The sequence below is a fragment of the Ahaetulla prasina genome, chromosome 18 (genome assembly GCF_028640845.1).
Source record: "Ahaetulla prasina isolate Xishuangbanna chromosome 18, ASM2864084v1, whole genome shotgun sequence".
Lineage (NCBI taxonomy): Eukaryota > Metazoa > Chordata > Lepidosauria > Squamata > Colubridae > Ahaetulla > Ahaetulla prasina.
This window is the reverse complement of record NC_080556.1, coordinates 211,139-232,552: the sequence shown is the minus strand read 5'-3', so window position 1 is coordinate 232,552 and position 21,414 is coordinate 211,139. Positions and strand designations below refer to the sequence as shown.

Below are 21,414 nucleotides of genomic sequence, written 5' to 3'. Positions count from 1 at the left end.
GGGCGGGCAGAAGTGCGCGCATGCGCTCAGGGACCCTGCAAGGGAGGGCGGCCGGCAGGCCATGGAGGAGGCGGATCGGCGGCGGCTGCTTCGCTCCCGGGTGAGGCTGGTGAAGGAGCTGCGGCTGGAGCCGCTTTGGGCGCTTCTGCTGCGCCGGGGCCTCTTCACCGCGGACATGATCGAGGAGATCCAGGTACCGCGCGGCCCATGGCTATGTGCCGGGGGTGTTCCGTGTGGCCATCTAGTCGTGCCCCCAACGCTCCCCCTTCTCTCTCTCTCTGCGCCTGCGTAGTCTGCGGGGACCCGGCGAGACCAGGCGAGGCAGCTGGTGGGCGACCTGGCGACGCGGGGCCGGAGGGCCATGGGGGACTTCGTGATGTGCCTGCGCGAGAGCGGCCAGGAGGCGCTGGCGGAGCTGCTGAGCGACGGACGCCGCCCGGAGGGGCCCCCGGAGCAGGCCCCGAGGCACCCGGAGGCCCATCATCCCCTGCCCGGGAAGGCCTCCTCCCTCCAGCCCAGCCAGCCAGGTAAGTGGGGCAGGTTGCCCCCAACCACCACTTCCTCCCCCACCCCGGTCTGTGGTTGCTTGTGGGCACCATCCCCTCCCCCCACGCAGGTCCTGGGTTTCATTGCCTCTACACAATACACACACACACACCCCACAAACACACCACACACACACACCAAGCGCATTCAGCATTTCTGGCCCAGCTTCTGGCAGAGGAGGAGGTGGGGGAAGGGAAATACCCTTCCAGGTCAAAGTCCTGCTGGGCTGCTTTGCTTCAAGGTGCGGCTTGGTTCCAAGCGGGACTTTGCTGATCATTTCCTTTTCTCTCTCATCTTCTAGGTCCCATAGAAGAGAAACCCAAAAGGGATTCGGAAATGGTGAGTTTGCTTCCTTCCTGCTTGGCTTGTTGAAGGTTTATTTCTCCCTGGCGTTCCCAGGTGCTGAGTTGGACCCCTGCTGCCCAGGTAAAACTCCCCCAGCAGTGGGGACCTGCCTCAGGGACACCAGCAGACAGGATGGAAGCCTGCAACTACAGCACTTCGCTTCTGTTCGAATGAGCATTGAGATTTTTCCTCCCCTGTGAAGGAGATTTTAGTTTTTCTGCCCTCCTTCTCACAGGTTCAAGATTCTCTTTCAAATTTCTGGATTTTTATTTGTTTACTTTTCTTGGTTGTTGAAATCGGGAGAGAACTGCCCTCACTTTCCCATATAAAAACTGACAAGGAATTACTTCTCTCCCCTTGAGAGAACACCATCCGGAGTTGGAAGATGAGCTGCCTAAAATCTCCACTTAAACTTTTATCCAAGATTTTATGTTCCATTCAGAGGCCGCACTGGGCTGAGGGCCGGTTCAAGGTCACTTTGCAATGGTGCCAGGCCGGTATAAGTCTTTGATGTGCCCTGGCAGGTTTACCCCCTGAATTCTGAGCCCTGCGGCTACTGTCTCATCATCAATAATGTCCATTTCAACAAAAACACGGATTTAAAACATCGCCTGGGCTCCGACATCGATCGCCAGAGGCTGGAAAAGAGGTTCCGGGCGCTGCATTTCGAGGTCTTGACCAAGGAAGACCTTACAGCTCAGGTGAGCATCTCAAGCTGGGGCTTGGAGCTGCTCTATAGAGAAAGGAAAATCACTCGTACGAAACAACAGAATTTGTCTGGGTCCAGGTGGTCATCTAGTCCCACAAGGACCCACACTTCAGAGTGTGGCTGTAGCACCCTGGACAGCGTGCAGGGTCATCTCCAAGCTGACCTCCTCCAGCAATCAGCGGCTCTTCAGAGGCAATTTAGTTTTAAATTGTGACTTGTGTTTTCTGTACAGAAAAAACAGAAATAATATAAGAATACAAACTTTAAAGGGTTTGGAAAAACGGATAAAGTTAAAAGCTGTATTTCTAGAATAGCTGTTGTGGTCTGCCAGCCGCCTGCAGAGCTGGGAATGGAGTCGGACAGCGATGAGGCTGAGGTGGGGCCAGGGCCATCGGGGAGTAAGGTGCAGACTCCAGAGCCTCCAGAGACTGATAGTAGCGAGGCAGAAGAACAGGAGGAGCCTGTTCCTAATACACGCATGAGAAGAGCTGCCAGAAGGCAAGAGCAGCTCAAGCAAAAAGGACAACTCGGGAGTAGGGCCAAGAGATGATTGGCCCCACCCATAAGGCTTAAAAGACCAGCAACGGCGTTTGGGCTTTGCCAGAAAACAACGTTAATAGCTTTGTCGTCTTGCATTTATTTTTGCATCGGTGTCTTCTGAACGTTTGCCAAGAAAGGCCTTTGGCTAATTGGACCAAAGGCCTTTGCCTAATTGGACCAAGGTTTGCGATAGGACTGAGGAATTTGTGTTGGGAGGAATTTGCTTTAATTTAGTTGAACTACGCTGAGAATAAAGAGATGCGGTGGCTCGGGCTGGGACGTTGACTTGTCGATCGAAAGGCAGCTCGGCAGTTCGAATCCCTAGTGCTGCCGTGTAATGGGGTGTAATGGTGAGCTCCCATTACTTGTCCCAGCTTCTGCCAACCTAGCAGTTTCGAAAGCACATAAAAATGCAAGTAGAAAAAATAGGGACCACCTTTGGTGGGAAGGTAACAGTGTTCTGTGCGCCTTTGGCGTTGAGTCATGCCGGCCACATGACCACGGAGACGTCTTCAGACAAAGCTGGCTCTTTGGCTTTGAAACCGAGATGAGCAGCGCCCCCTAGAGTCGGCAACGACTAGCACGTATGTGAAAGGGGAACCTTTACCTTTACGCTGAGAATGAAGTAATTCTCAGCCGTTTGAATAAAGTTTGTTTGTTTACACTGAGTTTCCTACTACCTACTTGGGCCTAGGTCACAACAATAGCGATAAGGATATTGTTTATAAATAAACATAAAAAGATAGCATATAAATAAGTGATAATAATGGATCGGGAGCATCTGGCCTGCCGGTGGTGGTCTGATCGAGACCCTCCCCCTTTCAGGATCTGCTGTACAAATTCCTGTCTCAAAGGGGAAAATATTTCCCCCTCTCCAAGATCTGGATTCAGCTTTGGAAACAGCCACAGGGCAACCGTTCCTTCTTTCCGTTGCTTGTCAAAGAGGCCGAAAGGAAATTGGTCTTGCTGGGTGGGCAGGCTGCTCTTGTTGCTGGGCATCCTCAGTGCCTCTCTCTCTCTCCCCCCCCTCCTCCCACCCTCAGGAAATAGCCCAGGAGTTGCAGAGCCTGGCCAGTCGCGATCACAGCGGCCTGGACTGCTGCCTGGTGGTCATCCTCTCCCATGGCTGCGAGGTAGGCAGGCGCCTAGAGCGCGTTTCGTGCAAGGTGGCACCGTGCTTTCCCCATAACATCAACTCAAGATCCCACCCAGGGACCAGTGATTAATCTGTCTGGGGCAGGTGCGAGGGGGGCTGGTCTGAAGAGGCCGGGGCTTTGATTCTTGTGGGGCCAGCTGCTGCTTTTCTGAAGAGTTAAGCCTTGCTGTCCTCCGAATAAAAGTAATTTAAGTGCTGCTGCCTACAAACCAGTTTGGCTGCTTGTAAGACACACACACTTTTTTTTGCACCAGTTGTTAAGGGAACTTCGCTGTAAAAACAATGCTGTGGTCATGAACCCAACCCAATGGCAAAACAGTCGTAAATGCAGCCGTGGGGTCCAAACGCATGAATTGATGATGGGGGAGGGGGCCAACCACTGCAACTGGTCCTTAACCCCTTTTCAGGCGAGGTTGTAACTCTCCCCCGTCTAAGCAACTTGCCCCTTGAGAGCTTCCCTTCCCTGGGGGTCACTCCCGAGGGTCTCCTGGCCTCTTCCAGAGCTACCACATCCAGATTCCAGGCGCCATCTTTGGGACGGACGGACAGCGCATTGCGGTGCAGAAGGTGGTCAGCTATTTCAACGGCTCCCACTGTCCAAGTCTGAGGGGGAAGCCAAAATTGTTCTTCATCCAGGCCTGTGGAGGAGGTGAGGAGGGGTGGGGGAAAGGTTTCTCCTGCAGAAACATGGTGACCATTGAGTTCCAGACAAAGAGGCCTTGAGGGCCCAAACCATCACCTGGGAAAGCAAACCTCTTTGTGCCTTCCCAGAGGAAAAAGACCAAGGCTTTGAAATGGAGGCCGACGCACCGCCAGGCCGGCGTGAAGGAAAGTCCGTGGAGTCAGACGCCATCCCGATGCCGGGGCCCGGAGGAGACACTGATGAGCTCGATGCCACGGCTAGTCTGCCCACGGACAGCGACATCTTGGTTTGCTATCCCACCTTTCCAGGTAAGGGGCAACCCTCACCAGGGGAGTCCCCCTCCCGTGCCACTGATGGGCGCCACTTCACTTTTCATGACCACCTTTCAATTGTGACATGTGGCACTTGTGTCCCAAAGGCCACGTCTCCTGGCGGGACACCCAAAGTGGCTCCTGGTTCATTGAGGCTCTGGATCAGGTCTTGGCCGAATACGCCCACCTGGAGGACCTGCCCAGCATCCTCATGAAGGTACCTTCTTTTTCTTTTTTAAAAAGTTTTTTATTTTATAGACAAACATACATTTAAAAGGTCAACAATTCCTTCCACGTGACGTTTCGGTGTTTTCTTCCTGGCTCCATCATTTTGTTGTTTCTTCTTCACTTCAATTTGAACTATTACCATTTTTCCACAAATACACTGTTACCATTTCCTTACATAATTATCCATTGCTTATCTGTACCTTTCTTCTAACCAATGGTAAAATTTATCCCATATCTTAAAATATTCTGAATCCTCTCTTTCTTTAATCACCAAAGTTAATCTGTTTATTTCTGTACAATCTAAAATTTTTCTAATGATTTTCTCCTTCCAGGGGTATTTTTTCTGCTTTCCAATTTTGCGCAAAAACTATTCTTGCTGCTGTAATTACATGTATAATCAAATAAATATTTCCTTTTTTATCAATTTTCTCTGGTAGGATCCCGAATAAAAACAACTCCTGTTTTAAATCAATATGTTGTTGGGTTATTTCTTCTAACCAACCTTTTATTTTCTCCCAATGGTTTTTGGCATGAAGGTACCTTCGCACCCCCACCCCCCCGCACCCTTTGCCAGCCCTCTGGGCTTCGGGCAGTGGGATCCAGGAAACCCAGCTTTGGCTTTTAGTCTTTTCCCCCGTCCCTTCCTCATCCTCAAGCCAAGCTTTCTGGGGGGGGGGGGCGTGTTCCATCCCAGCAAGATGGGGGCCCATGTGGCCTCTGTAAGAACTCGTTTCTCATGCACACACCTTCTTGCCTCCACAGGTGGGGAACATCGTCGCTACCAAAGTTGCAGGGCCTTACAAGCAAATGCCAGGTCACTTCAACTTTCTCCGGAAAAATTTTTTCTTCAAGGCATGACAAAATTTTGGCTGGTTCTTCTTCGCCGTTCCTGGGACATATTTCTGGAGATTTATTTGTGTGTGAGAGAGAGATGTTTATGGCCCGTTTTGCCACCTGGTGCCTTTCCAATGCTGTGTTCCATGGGAAAAGCCCCCAGCAGCAGGCAGAGACTCCAGACTCCAAATGACCCAGAGCCCCTCGCCTATTGGCCAGCCTCTGGAGTTGCGTGGAAACCTCGTCTTGGTTTTTTGGCTTATTGAGTTCTAACAGAACAAATCAATGTGAATCAAGTTTCTACTGTTTACATTTCTCTTCTTCCTCTTTTCGAGAAATCAAGATAATTTACAATGAGAAGGTGCTCTTGGAAATTATTTCTGAGCCACAAGCGTTAATCTTAAAAAACAAAAACAAACCCTTGAAAGGATAAACAGGGTGTCTTAAATTGTTACTTAATTATTTGAAGGTTAAGTGCAATGTCTCATAATCTTTTTACATCATTAAATATTTAAATTCCTGAGCTCCATGCCCGGTTCTTACTTCATCGGTTCTTGGCAGCTTTCATTCATTCAGGAGAGGCACCTGAAATAGTTCGAGCCCCTCATTCCTCTTGGTGGTCTCCATGAAAGAAATGGGGGGGGGGGTATCCAGGAGAGCAACCTAGCGCCTTGCTGGACACCTCCTTTTCCTGGGAAAGGGCTTTTCACTACCCACTGAATATGGAAAAAATTCCCCCATTTATTTCTTGCAGAGGGTATCTAACAGAAAACAGGGCACTCCTTCCTCAACCCGTTTGGCTCATTTCCAAACAGCTGAGAACAACTTAGCAAAGGAGCTCCCCCCCCCTTCCAATCCCACATGATCAGGAGCTCTTGCCCACATCTGAGGCAAGATGGGAATGCAGGAGCCCCCAAGCCCAGAAGGAGCAGGAACGTCCAGGATGCCCTTTGGCAGCAATACCCAACCCAGCCAGTGAGGCTGGGGGAGCACCTACTGATAAAGTAAGGCATATCCTATTTTCTTTGTGACAATAGTATCTCATTTAGCCACCAAGGGCAGCAGTCTGGTTATATGTGCCCAAACTTCTACTCCAGTGACGGCTAACCTTTTTGCCATCGCGTGCCAGAAGGGGGGGGGCAGGGTGTGTGCACACATGCCCACATCCATAATTCTATGCACCCTGTACGCCCTGCACCTACTGGAGGGGTGCCTCTTTCCTCCTCCCTCCCTGTATGCTACGTCTTTTATACGGCGGCAGATTCCTTTTATCTTTTAGAGGTGCAGTTGTACAGCTTCAGTTGTGGTTGTTAACAGGCGAGGTAAAGTCACACACAGACACACCCGGAGATGAATGAATGGCGTGGGGGTGGGGGATGGATTGAAGAAATCCCCGGGTTTTTTTTGTGGGGGTGGGGAGGAAATGCTACAAACACACAGCCCTTCGGGATGATAAAAGGTTTATTGAGTATTTTTCAGTATCGGTTGGCCACACGGCACAGCTGGCTCCTCAGTTCTGAGTCATTGTCTACAGGAGGGGAAAAGAGAAAGAAAAAGGGATTCGTGGACACGTGGGAAAGGACACAACCACTCAGCAGGTTCTTAAAAATACGTGTTTTTCCTGGACAAATCCTGACTGCAGCTGCCAGCATCTCCGCCCCGCGTGACGCGTTTCTAACATCAACCAGGCACAATTCCCGCCCCTTGTGGAAGCAGAGCTAAATGGCCTCCCCTTGGGTGAGCAACGATCTCCTTGGCAGGAGAAGGCGGGGGGGGGAGAGCTGATGCCTGGCTCTGGGGTCTGCATTCTGCACATGCTCCAGCTGCAGAAGGGTCAGAGCCAAGCCTGTTATTGAGGCTTCCTGACCTCATGGCGATAGAATCAAACAAATGTTGCTGGATTTCCCTGAGTATCACAAAGGATGTCAGTCCATCACTTCAGATAGGGGGCCTCTGAGTCTGTGGGGAAAAGATCCGGGGGTGGGGGTGGTGACAGGACAGGGTCCCTGCCACCGCACACTCACCTTGGTGATCCAGAGGATGTAGCCGGAGACGCGGGTGAAGACGGTGGGCTTCTTGGCCGTGTTGCAGCCGAGGGCGGACCCAAAGCTAACGATGCCGTGGACTTGCCAGGAGTCGCCGTTGTGGCAGTTCAGGGGCCCTCCAGAGTCACCCTGAGGACAGAGGAGGGCAGGCCAGTTGCGGGTACAGGAGACCGGCAATAGTCCCGAGGCTGGGTGGGTGGGTAGGTGGCAATGTCCCCATCCTTTTAACCACCGGTTGTAAGAAACTGGATGGCGCTGGGTTGGATCCCAGCTTCCTGCCAATCCGGTCATGAAGCTCTGTGGGTTCCTTCAGGATTAGAACCCAGACCCTTGTGGCTGATCACGAGTTCAGCTAACCACGGTTTGGCCTTTGTGCGAGCCCCATCTGTCTCTGGGTTTAAGGGCCCCCAAGGTCATGTAGGAGAAGCAAACCTACATTGCACCCTGAAATGACGCCGTCTCCCCCCGCGCAGACCATGCTGGGCTTGACCATGGAGCCCCACCAGTCCTTCTGGGTGCAGGTGGCGTGGTCCACCACGGGCAGGAAGCCCTGCTGAAGAGTGTCTGCGATGGGTCCGTTGGCTGCAAGCAAGGGAGAGGGGGGCATTAGGACCCCAAGAGGCCCACCTTTGGGGCTATTCCTCCCCTCTTTGGGGGGGGGGCGGGAAGGCAGCCGGTGACTTACTCCAGAGACGGCCCCACCCAGTGACGTAGCAGGGGAAGCCCTGGGGTAGCAGAGACTCCGGGGTGGGCAGGCAGGAGGGCTGGATGGTGTCGCTGAACTCAACCGGCTCTGCCAGCTTCAACAGGGCGATGTCGTTGCTGCAAAGGGAACAGAAGCCTTGGGGCGGGGGCAGATGGGCACCCCGGAAAGGAGAGAGTGAAGCAAACCCTCTTATCAGGGGTGCCCTCTTCTCACCCAGCCCTCCAAGGAGAGACTCACATGATGAAGAGTGAGTTCCACTTCTCGTGGACGATGGCCTTCTCCACTGCCACGGCCACCTCGCCGGCCTCGGCCATTTTCAGGTTCTGCTTGCCCAGCAGCACTCGGTAGGTCCGCTTAGAGCTGGGGGGAGGGGGGAGCAGAGGAAGGGAAGGGGATGGGATGGGAGGGGGCAAGAGTCCCTTGAGAAAGCTGGTGGGGGGGGCAGTCCCTCTCCCCCCAGGGGGCGGAGTTTGTTCAGTGCCCTTCAAAAGACACCGCAGGGGTATTTTGGGAGACAAGAGGCTGTGACTCCGCTTGCTAAATCTAAGGAGGAAAAAAGTGTTTTTCTCCCAAATTCTGCCTCCCTCTCAGGGCTCCATGGAGGGACACAGGGGGTACCTGATGCAGTGAGCCGCCGTCAGCACCCAGTTAGGGTCGATGAGGGTCCCACCGCAAGTGTGAGCCCAAACTCCTTTCTTGTCATACTGGAGGGAGACCTGAAAGCAAAATTGGTTTTTGAAAAGGTACCTTCAAAATCCTGAAAATGTCACTTCCCTCCAACCTGGATTTTGCCCTGCACCTCAAACTGCTGATAAAGCCGAGCCTTGAGCCTCACGAAGAGCTCCTCTCCCCCTTCCAGTGGCAAGGAATCCCACAGGCGTGAAGTCAGCCATGGTTCTGCCCTTCCAGACTGTGGCAAGAACTCCCAAGCATTCCTTACCTGCCAGGGCCAGCTGTGGGGCCGGACATCTTCGCCCCCAACCACACGCGAAATATTGGGCACGTAGGTGGGGTGGCCACAGCCGTAGGCTGAGAAAAGCAAAGAGGAGGAGAGCGAAGGAAAGAAAGGAGGCCTCTCAGCGATTGACGTCAATAACACAAGAGCCCTCTCAAGTGCTTTCTTCTTCTAAAGTCTTCCACCCCACAAACAGGTGAGATCAAAGCACTTCCAAGGGGGAGAAATCACAGTGCAGGGAGGATTGACCAGATTCTCTTGGCATTAAATAGCCAGAGAAACTGACTAGTCCCTGCACTGAGCAGCTCCAGGCAGGGCTAACCCTAACCCTGTTTTCAGAGGGGAGGCAGGGCAGGGCTCCCTCCCCACAACCACCTACCGTGAGCCACGAGCAGGAGGGCGCAGAGCAGCTTGAACATGATGGCAGCCGCTGAAGTGGGCTTTGTGGGAAGTCCCTCCCATATTTATAGCCAGCTGCAGCCGAGCATCCTTGGAGCCCCGACCAGGTGTGATCACCTGGCGTCTTTGACCTTGCCAGGTTATCTATCGCTGGGTCGATAAAGGAGGAAGGCTGCCCCTTGGCAGAGAGCGCAGTCCTCGTCCGCTCACCGAGACAGGGTCCAGGAGACCTTTAGGGTGCCTGGGAGGGGCAGAGCGGCTCTTCCTGCATCCCCCAAAATGGTCTTGGGCTCCCGTCCCACACTCCCATCAGGCATCTGGCTTGACTATAGGTGGCGCTACCCAGGAAAAGCCATACCAGCCTTTGGCTGCAGCCCCTGTGCTAGGGAGCCAGACCGGTGGCAATGCCAGCTCCTCGGGCGGGCCCAAGGGCAGCTCCTGGCCTCACTGGGTATGGCTGGAGGCCCTGTGGGCATGGTGGGGGGCCCTGCCCCAGGCATGGGAGAAGCAGCAGCTGCCTCATCCGGCCTGGCACGTCCTTCGTCACCTGTCTGCTTCCCATGGAGAAATAGGAGGCGTTTGGAAAAGAGGGCCAGGGAGGCCCCACATGGCTTGTGGGAGAAACCACAATCAAACCTTGATGGGACCTGGGCAGAAGAACCCCGCACTCCCAAGCCCAGAACCACGGAAGTCAATCTGTTTGTAGTCTGATTCACACAACCTCAGCAAGACGTTGAAGCACAAACAACGTCCTCAATTTGGCTTCGGCTCCTGGCGTGTGTGGACACAGCCAGCCTGGGTCCCCAGGAATGGCCTCCATCCTGGAGAGGCTAAGCGATGCCACCTGGGGGTGAGCTGCTGCCTCCACTTGGGGTGGTGTCTGAATCCAACTGCCCGGCCCGTTTGGCCAGCTCCGTCCCACCTCCCCTCCTCTGCAGCAGACTGGAGAGGCTGCTCGAGTCAGGAAGCCCAGCCACAGACAGAAATGGCACAGAGGCCTCAACCGCACTTCCTGGTGGAATTCCTCCCCCCAGCCACCACCACTGCCCCCCCCTCGCCACAAGAGACAGAATCCAGATACCACGATAAGCTTATGAAATATAGTTTTGTTTTAATTATATTTGGGTAAAAAAAATAAAACCATACCACGAAATGGAGCAGCTTCTGAACCCGAAATGGCCACCACCTCCCAACCTGCAGACTGTTGTGGCGGCCGAGGAGTTTCAGGGCAGGCGGAGCGCAAACCCTCCTGCGGCCCCAGGAAGAAGCCAGCCAGCCTTCAGGGGCCCAAAGGGCTCGCTTAGCCCCAAAAGCACAAATTCAGCACAGAAGCAAGCAAGCACGGAGAGAGGGGGTCGGGGTGTGTGTGGAAGGACCCCCCCCAACAACAGCTAGATGGGGCTCCGCAAAACACTGAGCCAGGTCTGCCTGGATTGTGGCTTGTTGAACAAACTAGCATCAGAATGGTTCACGCCTCACAACGCCTTCTTAACCATGCTCTCTGGTTCACACACTGCTATTAAGCCATGTTTCAGTGGGTTGTGGGTTGTTGGTTGTTGTTTTTTTGCCATCCATGGCAGAGCTCACACAGCTGGCTAAGGGGTCCCACCTAGGAAAGAGACCCCCTTGTGAGAAAGTAACCCCACTGGAGGCCCCTTCTACGCTCCAGTCAGCCTAACCCTTCAGCCATCTGGGGCAGTGGGAAAGGAGCTGGGTCCCCAACTGCCACACCGTGAATGTCTTCTTCCGCTGGGGGTTGGATTAAATGACCTCTAGGTGCCACTCCCACTTGGGCGATTTTGACACAGTTTCAGCCCTCCCTGACCGGTGGAGCTCACTGCTGGAGGGTTCACTGCTTCAAATGGACCCGGGGCCCCACCTGCCCCAAATCTCTCGGGAGGGCCCGATTCTGGCAACTCTCCTCTTCTGTTCCTGCCACCAGAACACTTCTACACAACACAATTCCAGAACTTGGGGCTTATTGTCTGGACATAAACACACACACACACACAGATACACACACACACACAGATACACACATACACACATACACACACACAAACAAACTATAAATTGACCCTGTCCCGCAGACGTGCCAGACTCCAGCTCCCATTATCCCCTGCCTGCCAGAGGACCCCCTAAAGGTTCTGCTGAGTCTAAACTCCAAAGCCAGGGTGGAAAAAGAGTGACGGTGGCCCTGAGGGAAAGTGGTATAAAGAACTCCCTCATAGGTGCCCCCAACTGCCAGGGCCCCCCAGTGGGGCCACCCCAGTGGGGCCACCCCAGTGCCCCCACCTGCCAGGCCTACCTCCTGCCCACTGGGGGCCCTGGGAGCTGGAGCCCCCAGTCCGAGCACATCTATACAGCTGAGGCAACGCACACAAAGACAGCATTTCTGCACAAGCAGCTGGGAGGGTGGGGGGAGTGGGGAAACCCCACACCCCGCCTCTTAACAGCAAGCCAGATCCATGCACCACAACCCCAGGGGGAGAACGGAACAATTCACACGTCAAGTCCGCAAACCTGGGACCGGGAGACACCGAGAACCACGAGACCGACGGACGGGAGACGAAAACGCCGTGAAGAAAACACCGAACAGCTGGCTCGGGGAAAGGGGGTGCAAATTAGGCCCAAATGGGTCTGAGGGCTCCAAGGTCTGCCTTCTTCCCCCGGTGGTTTGCCCACCAACCACGCTAGGTCGCCTCTGGCTCCTGCGCCTCTAGCTGGGGGGTCTTGCAGCGAGGGGGGCGGATGGGCGTGGCAGGGGGGCTGGGCTGTGTCCGGCGGGGGGTGGGGTGGGGTGCTGGCTACTGCCTGAAGGTGGACTGCAGCTCCTTGAAGGCCTCCTTCCGCTGCTTCAGCTCCTCCGCCTGGCGCCGCTTCTCCTCCTGCTCTGCCTTGATCTCCTCTTCGAAGCGGCTGCCCACATTCATCGCCTGCACCTGCAGGGAGGGGGTGGCCAAGAAGGGGGAGGGTCTGGGTTTATTTATGTTTAGCCCTCCTTTATTGTTTTTATAAATAATTCAAGGGGGTGATCTTCTCCCTTCCTTCCTCCTCCTGTTTTCCCCACAACGACGTCCCTATGAGGTGGGCCGAGAAAGTGGGGCCCAAAGCTGCCCAACCGGTTTCCAGGCTCGACTGTGCATATGAACCTGCCCCCACAACCTGCCTTTAAGCCCCCTTGCCAGGCGCTGCCCCCCCCCCCGAGGCTGCCGTCTTCCCTGCTTACTTTGGCCTCGAAAAAGCTCTTGGCCCCCTTGACACCCTGGGTGGAGACATCGATCTCCGAGAGGCAGGCCAGGGCATGCAGGCCACTGTCTTCCTCCAGCTCCCCGGCGGCCGCTTTCCGGAAGATGAGAAGGAACTGTGGTGGTGGTGGGGGAAAGGGTTGGAAACAGACTGGAGCTTCTGCCAGATTCTGCCCCAGCCCTTGTTTAAGGAGGGAGGGGGGAGGACTCTCACCTCCCGAAAACTGAGTTTGCTGTCCACATCTTCGTCCACTTCCTTGATCATGTTCTTCAAGCCCAGGTGCGTCTGGGGAGCCCCCAGTTTCTCCATCATCAGTTTCAGCTCCATCAGGTCGATGAAGCCGTCTTTGCCCGCGTCGTACCTGGGGATGAAATTCCAGAGCGGAGAGCCCGTTAGCCTGAACAGATTCCTTGGCCAGCTGATCTCTCTAGCAGAGCCAGTTCCCTCTGGCAGGGGCTCTGGACGGATCCGCTGCTGAGGATGGCATGGTTAGGCCCAAGGGCCCTGAGACTGCCAGTTGGCTCCCCCCCCCCCACACACACACACCTGCCCTAGAGAATGGCCTGCTTCCGTCAAGAGCCTGGACTCTCCAGCACGGGAGGCCTAAAACCACTGGAACTCCAGCCTGGGGGCTCCCAACTTCTCCGGGGCTTTTTGGGGAACGTGGCCTTTGTGTGGGTTTCTTCCCCCACCCCACTTATTTCTGGATAAACAACGTGGGCTTTGTTTACCTGTCGCTTGGTGGCATTTTTGAGCTGCCCTTATGGGCTCAAAGGAGGGCAGGGAAAGGATTGGTGCTGGTTGTGCGGCTTTTCCTCTCCAAGAGCTGCCCGGCTGCCACCCAGCTGGCTCAGGAGGCCACAGCTGGCAGGAGCGAGGCTAGCAGAAGTCATATTCCTGCATGCCCCTCGCCCACCCCGCCTTCTCCTGGCAGGGAAATTCCCAAAACAGAATTTCCTTCCAGAAGGACAACGTAAACAAGCATTTCTCCTGCTGGACTGCTGGCCGAGGGGTCTGGACTGAGCAGAGGTGGGGGCCACCAGTTTGCTTCCTGCCTCAAAGGAGCAGCGCGGCAGAAGATGCCCAAGGGGGCAGCTGAAAGGACCGGCTGGAAGCCGCTGCACGCTAGAGAGAAGGCGACCTGAGAGGCTTGGTGGTTTCCTTGCAGATGTTAGATGACCCAAACTAGGTAAAGTTATCAGTGGCACTAATAGTGTTATGAAACGCATGCAAGGAAACTGCCAAGCTCAAACAGCACCAAGGACAAGAAAGAAAGAGAAAGAAAGGAAGGAAGGAGGGGCGGGGGAAAGGAGGCTTAAAGCTAGCCTTGAGGGAACCGCACTGGGACCATTATTAGAACTATAAGGGTGTCATTCTAATAATCTGCAGATTATTGTAACAGTTTGGGAATGTTGGCTGGGCTTCCCTTCTCCTCCCCCATCACCTGTGTGTACTGGGGCCCGTCCAGGTGTGATCTGCCACCCTCACCCTTTCCATTTAGTGCAGAACTGGCTGGGCATCTAACTGGTGAGATCCAGGGTCCCAGGAACAGGGTCATGAGGTGGGCCAGGAAGATGCCTATCAAGAACTGGGGAGGGGCTTCAGGTTCCCAGGTGATCTGGGAGGGAGGGGAAGGGGTGCTTCAGCAACCAGGAAGCCAGGAAAGGGTGGGGGTGGGGGTGCTAACCAGCCACAGTTCTGCTCTTGGGTGTCCTTCCAGGAGATGCGGTGGGACTTAGTCATTTCCGGAGCAAAGCCAGGGCTGCGATGTGCAAGGAGTTGGCTAACCAGCTTCTGTGCAAACTTCCTGCCCGCGGGGTTGCCAACCGGCTCCTTCCACCCCATGCCCCAGGGTGGCAGAGCAGTTTGGCTGAGCGGTGAAGGACATCTCAGTCATACCCCCTACCCCTCCCTCAGGGAGCCACTTCCAGGCTGCTAAGCAGGAACCTTGCAGTCTTGCAGCAGCCTGGTTTGCAAGATTAACCAATGGAACTCCCTGCCACAAGGGACCACCATCTTACATATGCCTCTCCCAAACCCAGCAGATAGAAGAAACCAGGCAGGAGAGGAACTGCCCAGGCTGCCCACTTTTCTCTGTGACCTCCTCACCCCTGAAGCCACAGAGGGAAGACGCATGGGGGGGGGGGCGGACAGATATACCCATGAATAATAACCGGCACTGATCAAGCCTGACCTCCGCAGCATCTGTTCAAGTCCTGGGATGGGAGGCCACCAAGCGATTGGGGGCAGAGCCTGCGGGTGATTTCGTCCGGGGCTGCATTTTTAAATATTTCTACAGCATCTCAATCTCCAGCAAGTGACTGGGTTTCTCCCCACATTTTCTCTGCCAGACGAGTCAGAAACCGCAGCATGCTCTTTGGATGCCTGGACCCATTTTTTCGCCATTCAGGGAGCTGATGCAACGCTTCATAACTGTGTGACACTGCACAACCAGACCTTATCGAGAACGCAACACACATCTGCTTTGCCCGAAACGGAGAGAGCCAGGCCAGCCAATTTTAAAGCCCCCACCTCCTCACTGCCCCAGCCCAGCAACTATAGATTCCGGCAGCCCCACCATTCAGTTTCTGCCCCTTCTGCACCCAGCCCCAAAAGACCCTCCAGAGCAGAAAGAACCATCCCCAAAGTTCCAGTATTCAGGAAGCCTATCCCTGAACAGTGAGGTTCCACTAACCTCAGAGTCATTAACCTACATTTCTTGGCATAAAAGAGCCCATAAAACAACAGCAGCAGCAGCAACCACCAGAAGCCAAGCCCTGGCAGCCTTGAATGAAAATCAGGCTGCTGCATTTCCACCTGGCACAACCTGCCCTCCTTGATCTGCCTTGCCAGCCCCACAGAGGGCGGGGAGCTGCGGAGCACCTGGAAGGGGGACACACACCAAAATCCCTCCTACCAAAAGCAGATCGCAGGCGGAGTGCCAGACCTCTGCCCCCCCCCCCCACATTCGCCAACGATGCCCTGCCGAAACCTGCGGTTCTCTCTTTGGGGCCGCGCAAGGGGGGCTTGGCTCTGGCAGACCCCAGCCCAGGCTCCAGACGGGGTAGCCTTGGCCTTTTCCGCTACTTTGGACTCCCAAGTCCCATCGCCTCCACGCAGAGCGGAGGGGGCGGCCTGCAACCCCGTCGCCTGGGTCTTCTGCACGTGCCCAGAGGGCGCTTTCCCGCAGGATGCGAGCGAGGAGGCCTCCATCGCATCTGCCCGCCGCCCCCTCCGCTCTGCGTCGCTCCGGTTTTAAAGAAAAGCCACCAACTCTTCCTCACTCCCCCCCGCCCCCCACCGAGCAGGGGATCCCCCCCACAGCCCTCTTTTCGGCAGGGCGCAAGAGAAGCGTGGGGGGGGGGGAGACGCCGAGCAGTGGGGGCTTCCTCTGCAGCCCCCCCTCCGAAAAGAAGCCCTCCCCCAACTCACTGGCGGAAGAGGCGCTCCATGTCCTTGATCTGCCGGCGGGAGAACTCGCGGAACTCGCCGTAGGGGCTGAAGACGCGGTGGGCGCCGCCCGGCGAGAGCTGCCCGGCCGGGGCTCGGGGGCCCGGCGACCCCTCCGCCTCGCCCTCCTCCTCCTCCTCCGGGGCCCCCTCCACGCGCAGGCGGCGGCTCAGCTTGCCTGCCAGCTCCTCCGTGGCCATCGCGGCGGCAGCAGCGCTGGCAGCCGCGCGCCTTCCCTCCGCCGGCCAGTCGAGCCCGGCTCCGCCCCGACGGCCACGGGGAAGCGGGGGGGGGGGGAGAGAGACGGGCGGCCGGGCAGCGGCCCCCGAGGCGCAGAACCACAGTCCCATCATCCCGCGCCCCGGCCGTGGGCTGATGGGAGTCGTAGTTCGCGCCGGCCCCCTCCCCAGCCTCGCGCGGACCGCTCTGCTTCCAAGCGAGAGGACCCGGGAGCGGAGTACTCCCTCGCCCATCATCCTGGCCCCGGAGAGGAGACGAGCGCAGGTGCCCCGCAATTTAGTCAGGAAATACACGCATCACCGTAGCCCAAAGCTCAGCAGACGCAACAGGGACGCAAATCCCCCTTCCCGACACCCCACTCCAGGGAACCCCGGGGGCCTGCTCTCCCCACAAAAGCTGCCGTTGTCCCTCCGCCCCGCCCCCCGGAAAACCCACAACACTGCCAAAGGAATTGTGCATATGGCCCCCGGGGGTCTCTGACCCGGCGCTGATGCCCAGGGAGCCCAGCTGTGAGGGCTCTCGGGGACCAGGAGGGAGGGAAGGAAGCGCCAAAGGGGGTGAAAACACCCCGTGAAGGCTGCAGATTTAACTGCAGAGACCCACCCGGCTGCAGGGCCAATCGCTGCCTTTCCTTCCGAAAAGGGTTGAAGGAGAACATCGGTGGAGATCGAGAACCAACCCTTGCAGGAGAGAGAGGGGGGCGCAGAGTGACCCACCGATAAGCACCTGCCTGCTTTCCTGCCAGCCTGAGTGTGTCCCATCACCTAACAAGACACACACACACACACACACACACACACACACACACACACACACACACACACACACGACAACTGCACTGCCGTGCACGGTAGGCAGCACCTTTAACCAGAGCACAAAGAAAGATGGGGGGGGGGGCATTTTGAAAGGAAACACTTGGGCAGAAATGCAAAAGTGGCAGGGAGTCCCTTCCTCCCCCCCCCCCCCCGCCTTCTTCTGGGGACCCCTTGCAAGTGTTTCTGCCTCTCCCAGAGCATCGCCTGCCTGGACCTCTCCCCAGAGGGGTGGATGTGGATGGCTTGGATGGGGCTGGGGGATGCTGCCCTTGCCCCTGGGTAGCTCCCAGGCATTTGGGGACGGGATCCTTTCTCAATGCCTTCCTGCCTTTCCAGCTCTGCTTACCTCCCAAGGGAAGGCCTGGGGGTGGGTGGGTGTCACAGAGGAGCCCCTGCCCCTCTGCTGCCTTTATGATAAAGGGAGGAAGAGCGAAGGCTCCTGCTTGGCCGCAAATGGCTTTGACACGGTTCTCCTGGGGGAAAAATTGGGGCTCCTGGGTGTTGGGGAGGGAAGGCGGGGGGGGGGGGTTTGGCTGTGGCCTAGGTGGAGAGCTCTAAGCCATCCCAGGCCTGACCTTGCAGGGGCATCTTAGGGAGAAAATAAGGCAATTATCCCATTTGGCTTTGAAGGGGGGGGGGCTTCCCACACAGACATCCGCGCGCCTGATTAGATCTGCACCCACACAGATCCCAAGACAGATGGAGGTGACAAGCAGGGCAGCGGCTGCAAAGCTTTCGTAGAACAGGCGCCATCCAGGGGAGGAGACAAGATCAGAATCCCGGCTGCCCCCCTCCCACCCACCCCCTTTTCCCTGCTTTGGGCTGGTGGTAGCTATTGGGTAGACAGCCCCATGGGGCATTTTAGAAAACGGAATCCTGGCTGCCCCTCACATCCTCTAGTCTGGATTAAGAGGGGGAGAGCCCCCCAAACAGCCACCTTCCTTTGGGCAGGGAGAAAGGGCCGAGCGGAGCCGGCCCGAGATGCTCCTGGGGAAGGTCAGCTTCCTGCCAGATTAGAACGGGTGCACAGCTATTTCGGGAGTGGGGGGTGAGAGCAGAGCCTCCAACACGGATGGCCGGCTGCCGCTGCTGCAGAGCACTCGGGGCTCAGAGGCTGCCCTGTCCTCGAACGACCCCCGTGGATGCTGAAGAACAACTGTGCAGGGATGCCACGGAAGGGCCACGGAAAGAGGCTGGTGGGGGAAGTCGGCACCTTCAGCGTTTCCTTCCCCCAAAGACTCCACCTGGAGGGATCTGGGTCAGCCTGAAGCACAAACCTTTTCATCCCAGGGAGGGGTTTGATGGCTCTCATGGGGAAAAGGGGCCCAGAAGGTTTTTATTGATACATTGGCAGAACCAATATGAATCCTATCTGAGGAGGAGGAGGAGGGTCAATCCCCAGAAGGCAGGACAAGAAGCAACGGATGGAAACTCATCCAGGAGAGAAGCAACTTTAGGAGGGATTTCCTGACCGGGAGAACAATTGGCCAGTGGAAGGGCTTTGCCTCCAGAAGTTGTGGGGGCTCCATCACTGGAGGTCTTCAAGAAGATTGGATAGATGTTTGTCCATATTGGTCTAGGGCCATGAGGGCGAAGCTATAGCACACGTATCAGAGGTGGCACGCATTAACCAGCTACTCTTCTGGTTTCCGGTGCATGCATGGTGGCAGCCAGCTGATCTTTGCGCGTGTCTGGAGCTTCAGAAACCCAAAGACCAGCTGGCCGGTGCACAGGTCCATGTTTCTGGGGCTCTGGTACTGCAAAGACCAGCTGCCCGGCATGCAAAATTTCTGGGGTTTTGGCACACACACGCGCGTTCCAATTTGGACACTTGGTGCCAAAAAGGTTCACCGTCACTGGTCTAGGGTTTCCTGCTTGAGCAGGGGGTTGGACTAAAGACCTCCAAGGTCTCTTCCAACTCTGTTATTCTGCTATTCACAGCTATTGGGGGCTTGCTTTTTTAAAACTTATTTTAACATTTTTTAACTTCAACTTTTTAAACTTTTTAAACAATTTCTTTGCAATCTCACATGTTTTTTTTGAGGGGCTAAACGGGAGGGAAAAAACCTTATAAATACTTGAAATCATCCTTATTAGCAGCAAGAGTCAGATAAATGCATTGTGTAATTTTGCCAGGAGAAGCCTGGAGGATGGACCTTTTCTAAGAGTGCCACCCCTGCTTTGGGGGGAAAAAAACATGCCAGATTAAAGTTAACTTTTCTTATTCTTTTGGTATCTTTGAGTCTGCAAACCCAGGTTGTTTGGCAAGTTCCTAATTCCACCGATTATGTGAACCCAGAACAAGTTAATTCAACCCCTAGCTAAACAAACGTAATGGCTCATGGAATAAATAAAGTTTGGTCCAATAACCCCAATCCTGACAGCAGACTTGGTCTAAACAGCCTGGGAACGATGGGGGGGGCTCAGTCAGGCTGCCCAAATGAGAGAGCTGTCTTCACCTGCTCTGAAACTGGAAATGTCTCCCTCTGGAAAACCCAATATCCCCATGTAAAATTCCATTTTGTAGGAAAGCTTTACCTGTTTCAAATAAAATGCTTTGCAAAGGGCATCACCCAGCAAATTTATGGAAACACTGTGTTCGTATGTTCAAGCAAACAGTAAGATAGTTGTTTATTATACTCAGCTACCAAAAGTGCAGGATAAAAAGAGGCTTTTTGACATTTTCTCAAAAATCTAAAACTCAAATCTAAAACTTGTAAAAAACACCCCCTCCCTAAGAAACTTTAAGAAAATCCAAAGCTTGTTTACAATAAAGCCACATTGATTCTTCTTCTTGGGTCATTTCCTATTTTAGTATTAACAGTTTTACTATTTAGCGTAAATGTCTCCTAAGCACATTTGATTCCTATCAGTGAAACTAAAAATAAGTGGGGGGAAAACCCCATTTCTCTTACCTTTGGAAGCCGGCTGCCACATTCGGGACGGCCCAAGAAGGGCCATTTTAGCCACCAATCCTGAGACCCTTGTTTGCAGCTGCGGGAAAATGTCCTTGAAGGGAAAAGCTAAGACAACAACACCTGGCTGAGATTTTTTTAAGGTGAATGCTGTAGAAATGGGGAAAAAGAAGAGGGAGGGGGCTGAAAGCAGGAAAGAGGAAGTATATTTCACAACAGGGCCCATTTCCTTTTGGTTGTTTTTTTTTCTTCACTTAAATAAAGATAACTTTGCGGGTGCTCACATTTTGCCCCCAAACGAAAATCTGGGTTCTTTAACAGAAGAGGCTGCTGGTCTCTCTTTCCCGTGGAGTCTCACCCGAGAGAGGCCGCATCCTTGTGGGGCGCATGAGATGGCCTGGGTCCCAAACACCCATTTGCAAGCGCCAAGAGCCACGATGCATCTTGGGTGAATTCTGTCCCCTGAAAAAAGGTGCTGCTTTCCTGCGGCATTCTTTCGTGGAAGAGGCAGAGCGGCGCTGCCAGTCGTGGCCCACTTTCCAGGAACGAGGTAGCGCTCTGGGCAAAGGTGCCAGGAAGGTCCGTCTCCTGAGAAGGTTTTGCAGAGGTTCCTCCTCTGCCTCCTGATGGTTGGCCAGATGGAGACACGGGAGAACTGGCCGGCTGACCGGCCTTTTTCCCCGAAGCGGGTTTGCCTTGGGCAGGAGAGGGCCGCGGCAGGGCCTGGGTTAGAATGCTTTGGGCCTTGGCCAGCAAGGCGGACGCCTCCTTCCCAACCTCACGCATTTCCAGAGGGACCCACAGAGTCAGAATGACGGACAGGCCCTCCGGGGGATGCTGGGACAGGTTGCAGCAGGCACAGCCTCCTTTCCACTTGCTTGGCCTGGGTTGCCCACCGATCTGCACTACTACCCTCTCCTTGGCAGCGGGCACAGTCCCCCGGATCGGCCTCGAGTCCGCCGGAGATGTTCTCGCTGCGCTGGCTGGGGCCTGGTTTCCTTGGGAATCCACATCTGAACCAAGCTCGGCCATCCTGGCGCTCCCAGGGGTCAGCTTTCATCCCCTTTTAGAAACACAGGCAGCCCCTGGCCCCTCCCAAGTGTCCACGTGAGGGTTTAGCAAACCTTGGTTCATCCTGAAAAGCCAAACTTAGCAGGCCTGGAAGTCAAAAGAATCTTCTAGGAGGAGGCAAGCAACGTCTGTTCTTTCAACCAGAAAAACCTCACGGAAGTCTCTGTGAAATGCCATTGCCTGCCTCCAACTCGGCTATCGCGTTACCCCCAAAGTCCCCATAAATGGCCCCCGAGCCCCACTTGCTCGTTGCGAAT

General features: G+C 55.1%; 3 protein-coding genes across 5 annotated transcripts; 1 reads left to right on the top strand and 2 right to left on the bottom strand.

Moving 5' to 3' along the window:
* Nucleotides 1–7: 7 nt before the first annotated feature.
* Nucleotides 8–5,835, top strand: CASP9 (caspase 9). 2 transcript variants are annotated; one of them, XM_058161240.1, is made up of 9 exons: nt 9–193; nt 293–527; nt 848–885; nt 1,416–1,592; nt 3,184–3,273; nt 3,798–3,945; nt 4,068–4,247; nt 4,358–4,467; nt 5,241–5,479. In XM_058161240.1, the coding sequence occupies exons 1-9, from the start codon at nt 62–64 to the stop codon at nt 5,334–5,336; spliced, it is 1,206 nt and encodes a 401-aa protein (XP_058017223.1). In that variant the 5' UTR covers nt 9–61; the 3' UTR covers nt 5,337–5,479. The 2 variants fall into 2 exon arrangements, with proteins under 2 accessions (XP_058017222.1, XP_058017223.1); XM_058161239.1 differs by lacking the exon at nt 4,358–4,467 and having other exon boundaries at nt 8–193; nt 5,241–5,835.
* A 919-nt stretch (nt 5,836–6,754) lies between these two features.
* On the bottom strand, nt 6,755–10,426 carry CTRC (chymotrypsin C). Its single transcript, XM_058161066.1, has 8 exons — nt 9,398–10,426; nt 9,004–9,092; nt 8,682–8,779; nt 8,301–8,423; nt 8,043–8,179; nt 7,794–7,939; nt 7,337–7,486; nt 6,755–6,840 (listed from the first exon to the last, which is right to left on the bottom strand). The coding sequence occupies exons 1-8, from the start codon at nt 9,435–9,437 to the stop codon at nt 6,823–6,825; spliced, it is 801 nt and encodes a 266-aa protein (XP_058017049.1). The 5' UTR covers nt 9,438–10,426; the 3' UTR covers nt 6,755–6,822.
* A 724-nt stretch (nt 10,427–11,150) lies between these two features.
* EFHD2 (EF-hand domain family member D2) lies at nt 11,151–21,128 on the bottom strand. Of its 2 annotated transcripts, none has more exons than XM_058161218.1 (4): nt 20,087–21,128; nt 12,880–13,027; nt 12,647–12,781; nt 11,151–12,359 (listed from the first exon to the last, which is right to left on the bottom strand). In XM_058161218.1, the coding sequence occupies exons 2-4, from the start codon at nt 12,991–12,993 to the stop codon at nt 12,225–12,227; spliced, it is 384 nt and encodes a 127-aa protein (XP_058017201.1). In that variant the 5' UTR covers nt 12,994–13,027; nt 20,087–21,128; the 3' UTR covers nt 11,151–12,224. The 2 variants fall into 2 exon arrangements, with proteins under 2 accessions (XP_058017201.1, XP_058017200.1); XM_058161217.1 differs by lacking the exon at nt 20,087–21,128 and adding an exon at nt 16,099–16,744.
* Nucleotides 21,129–21,414: the final 286 nt, after the last annotated feature.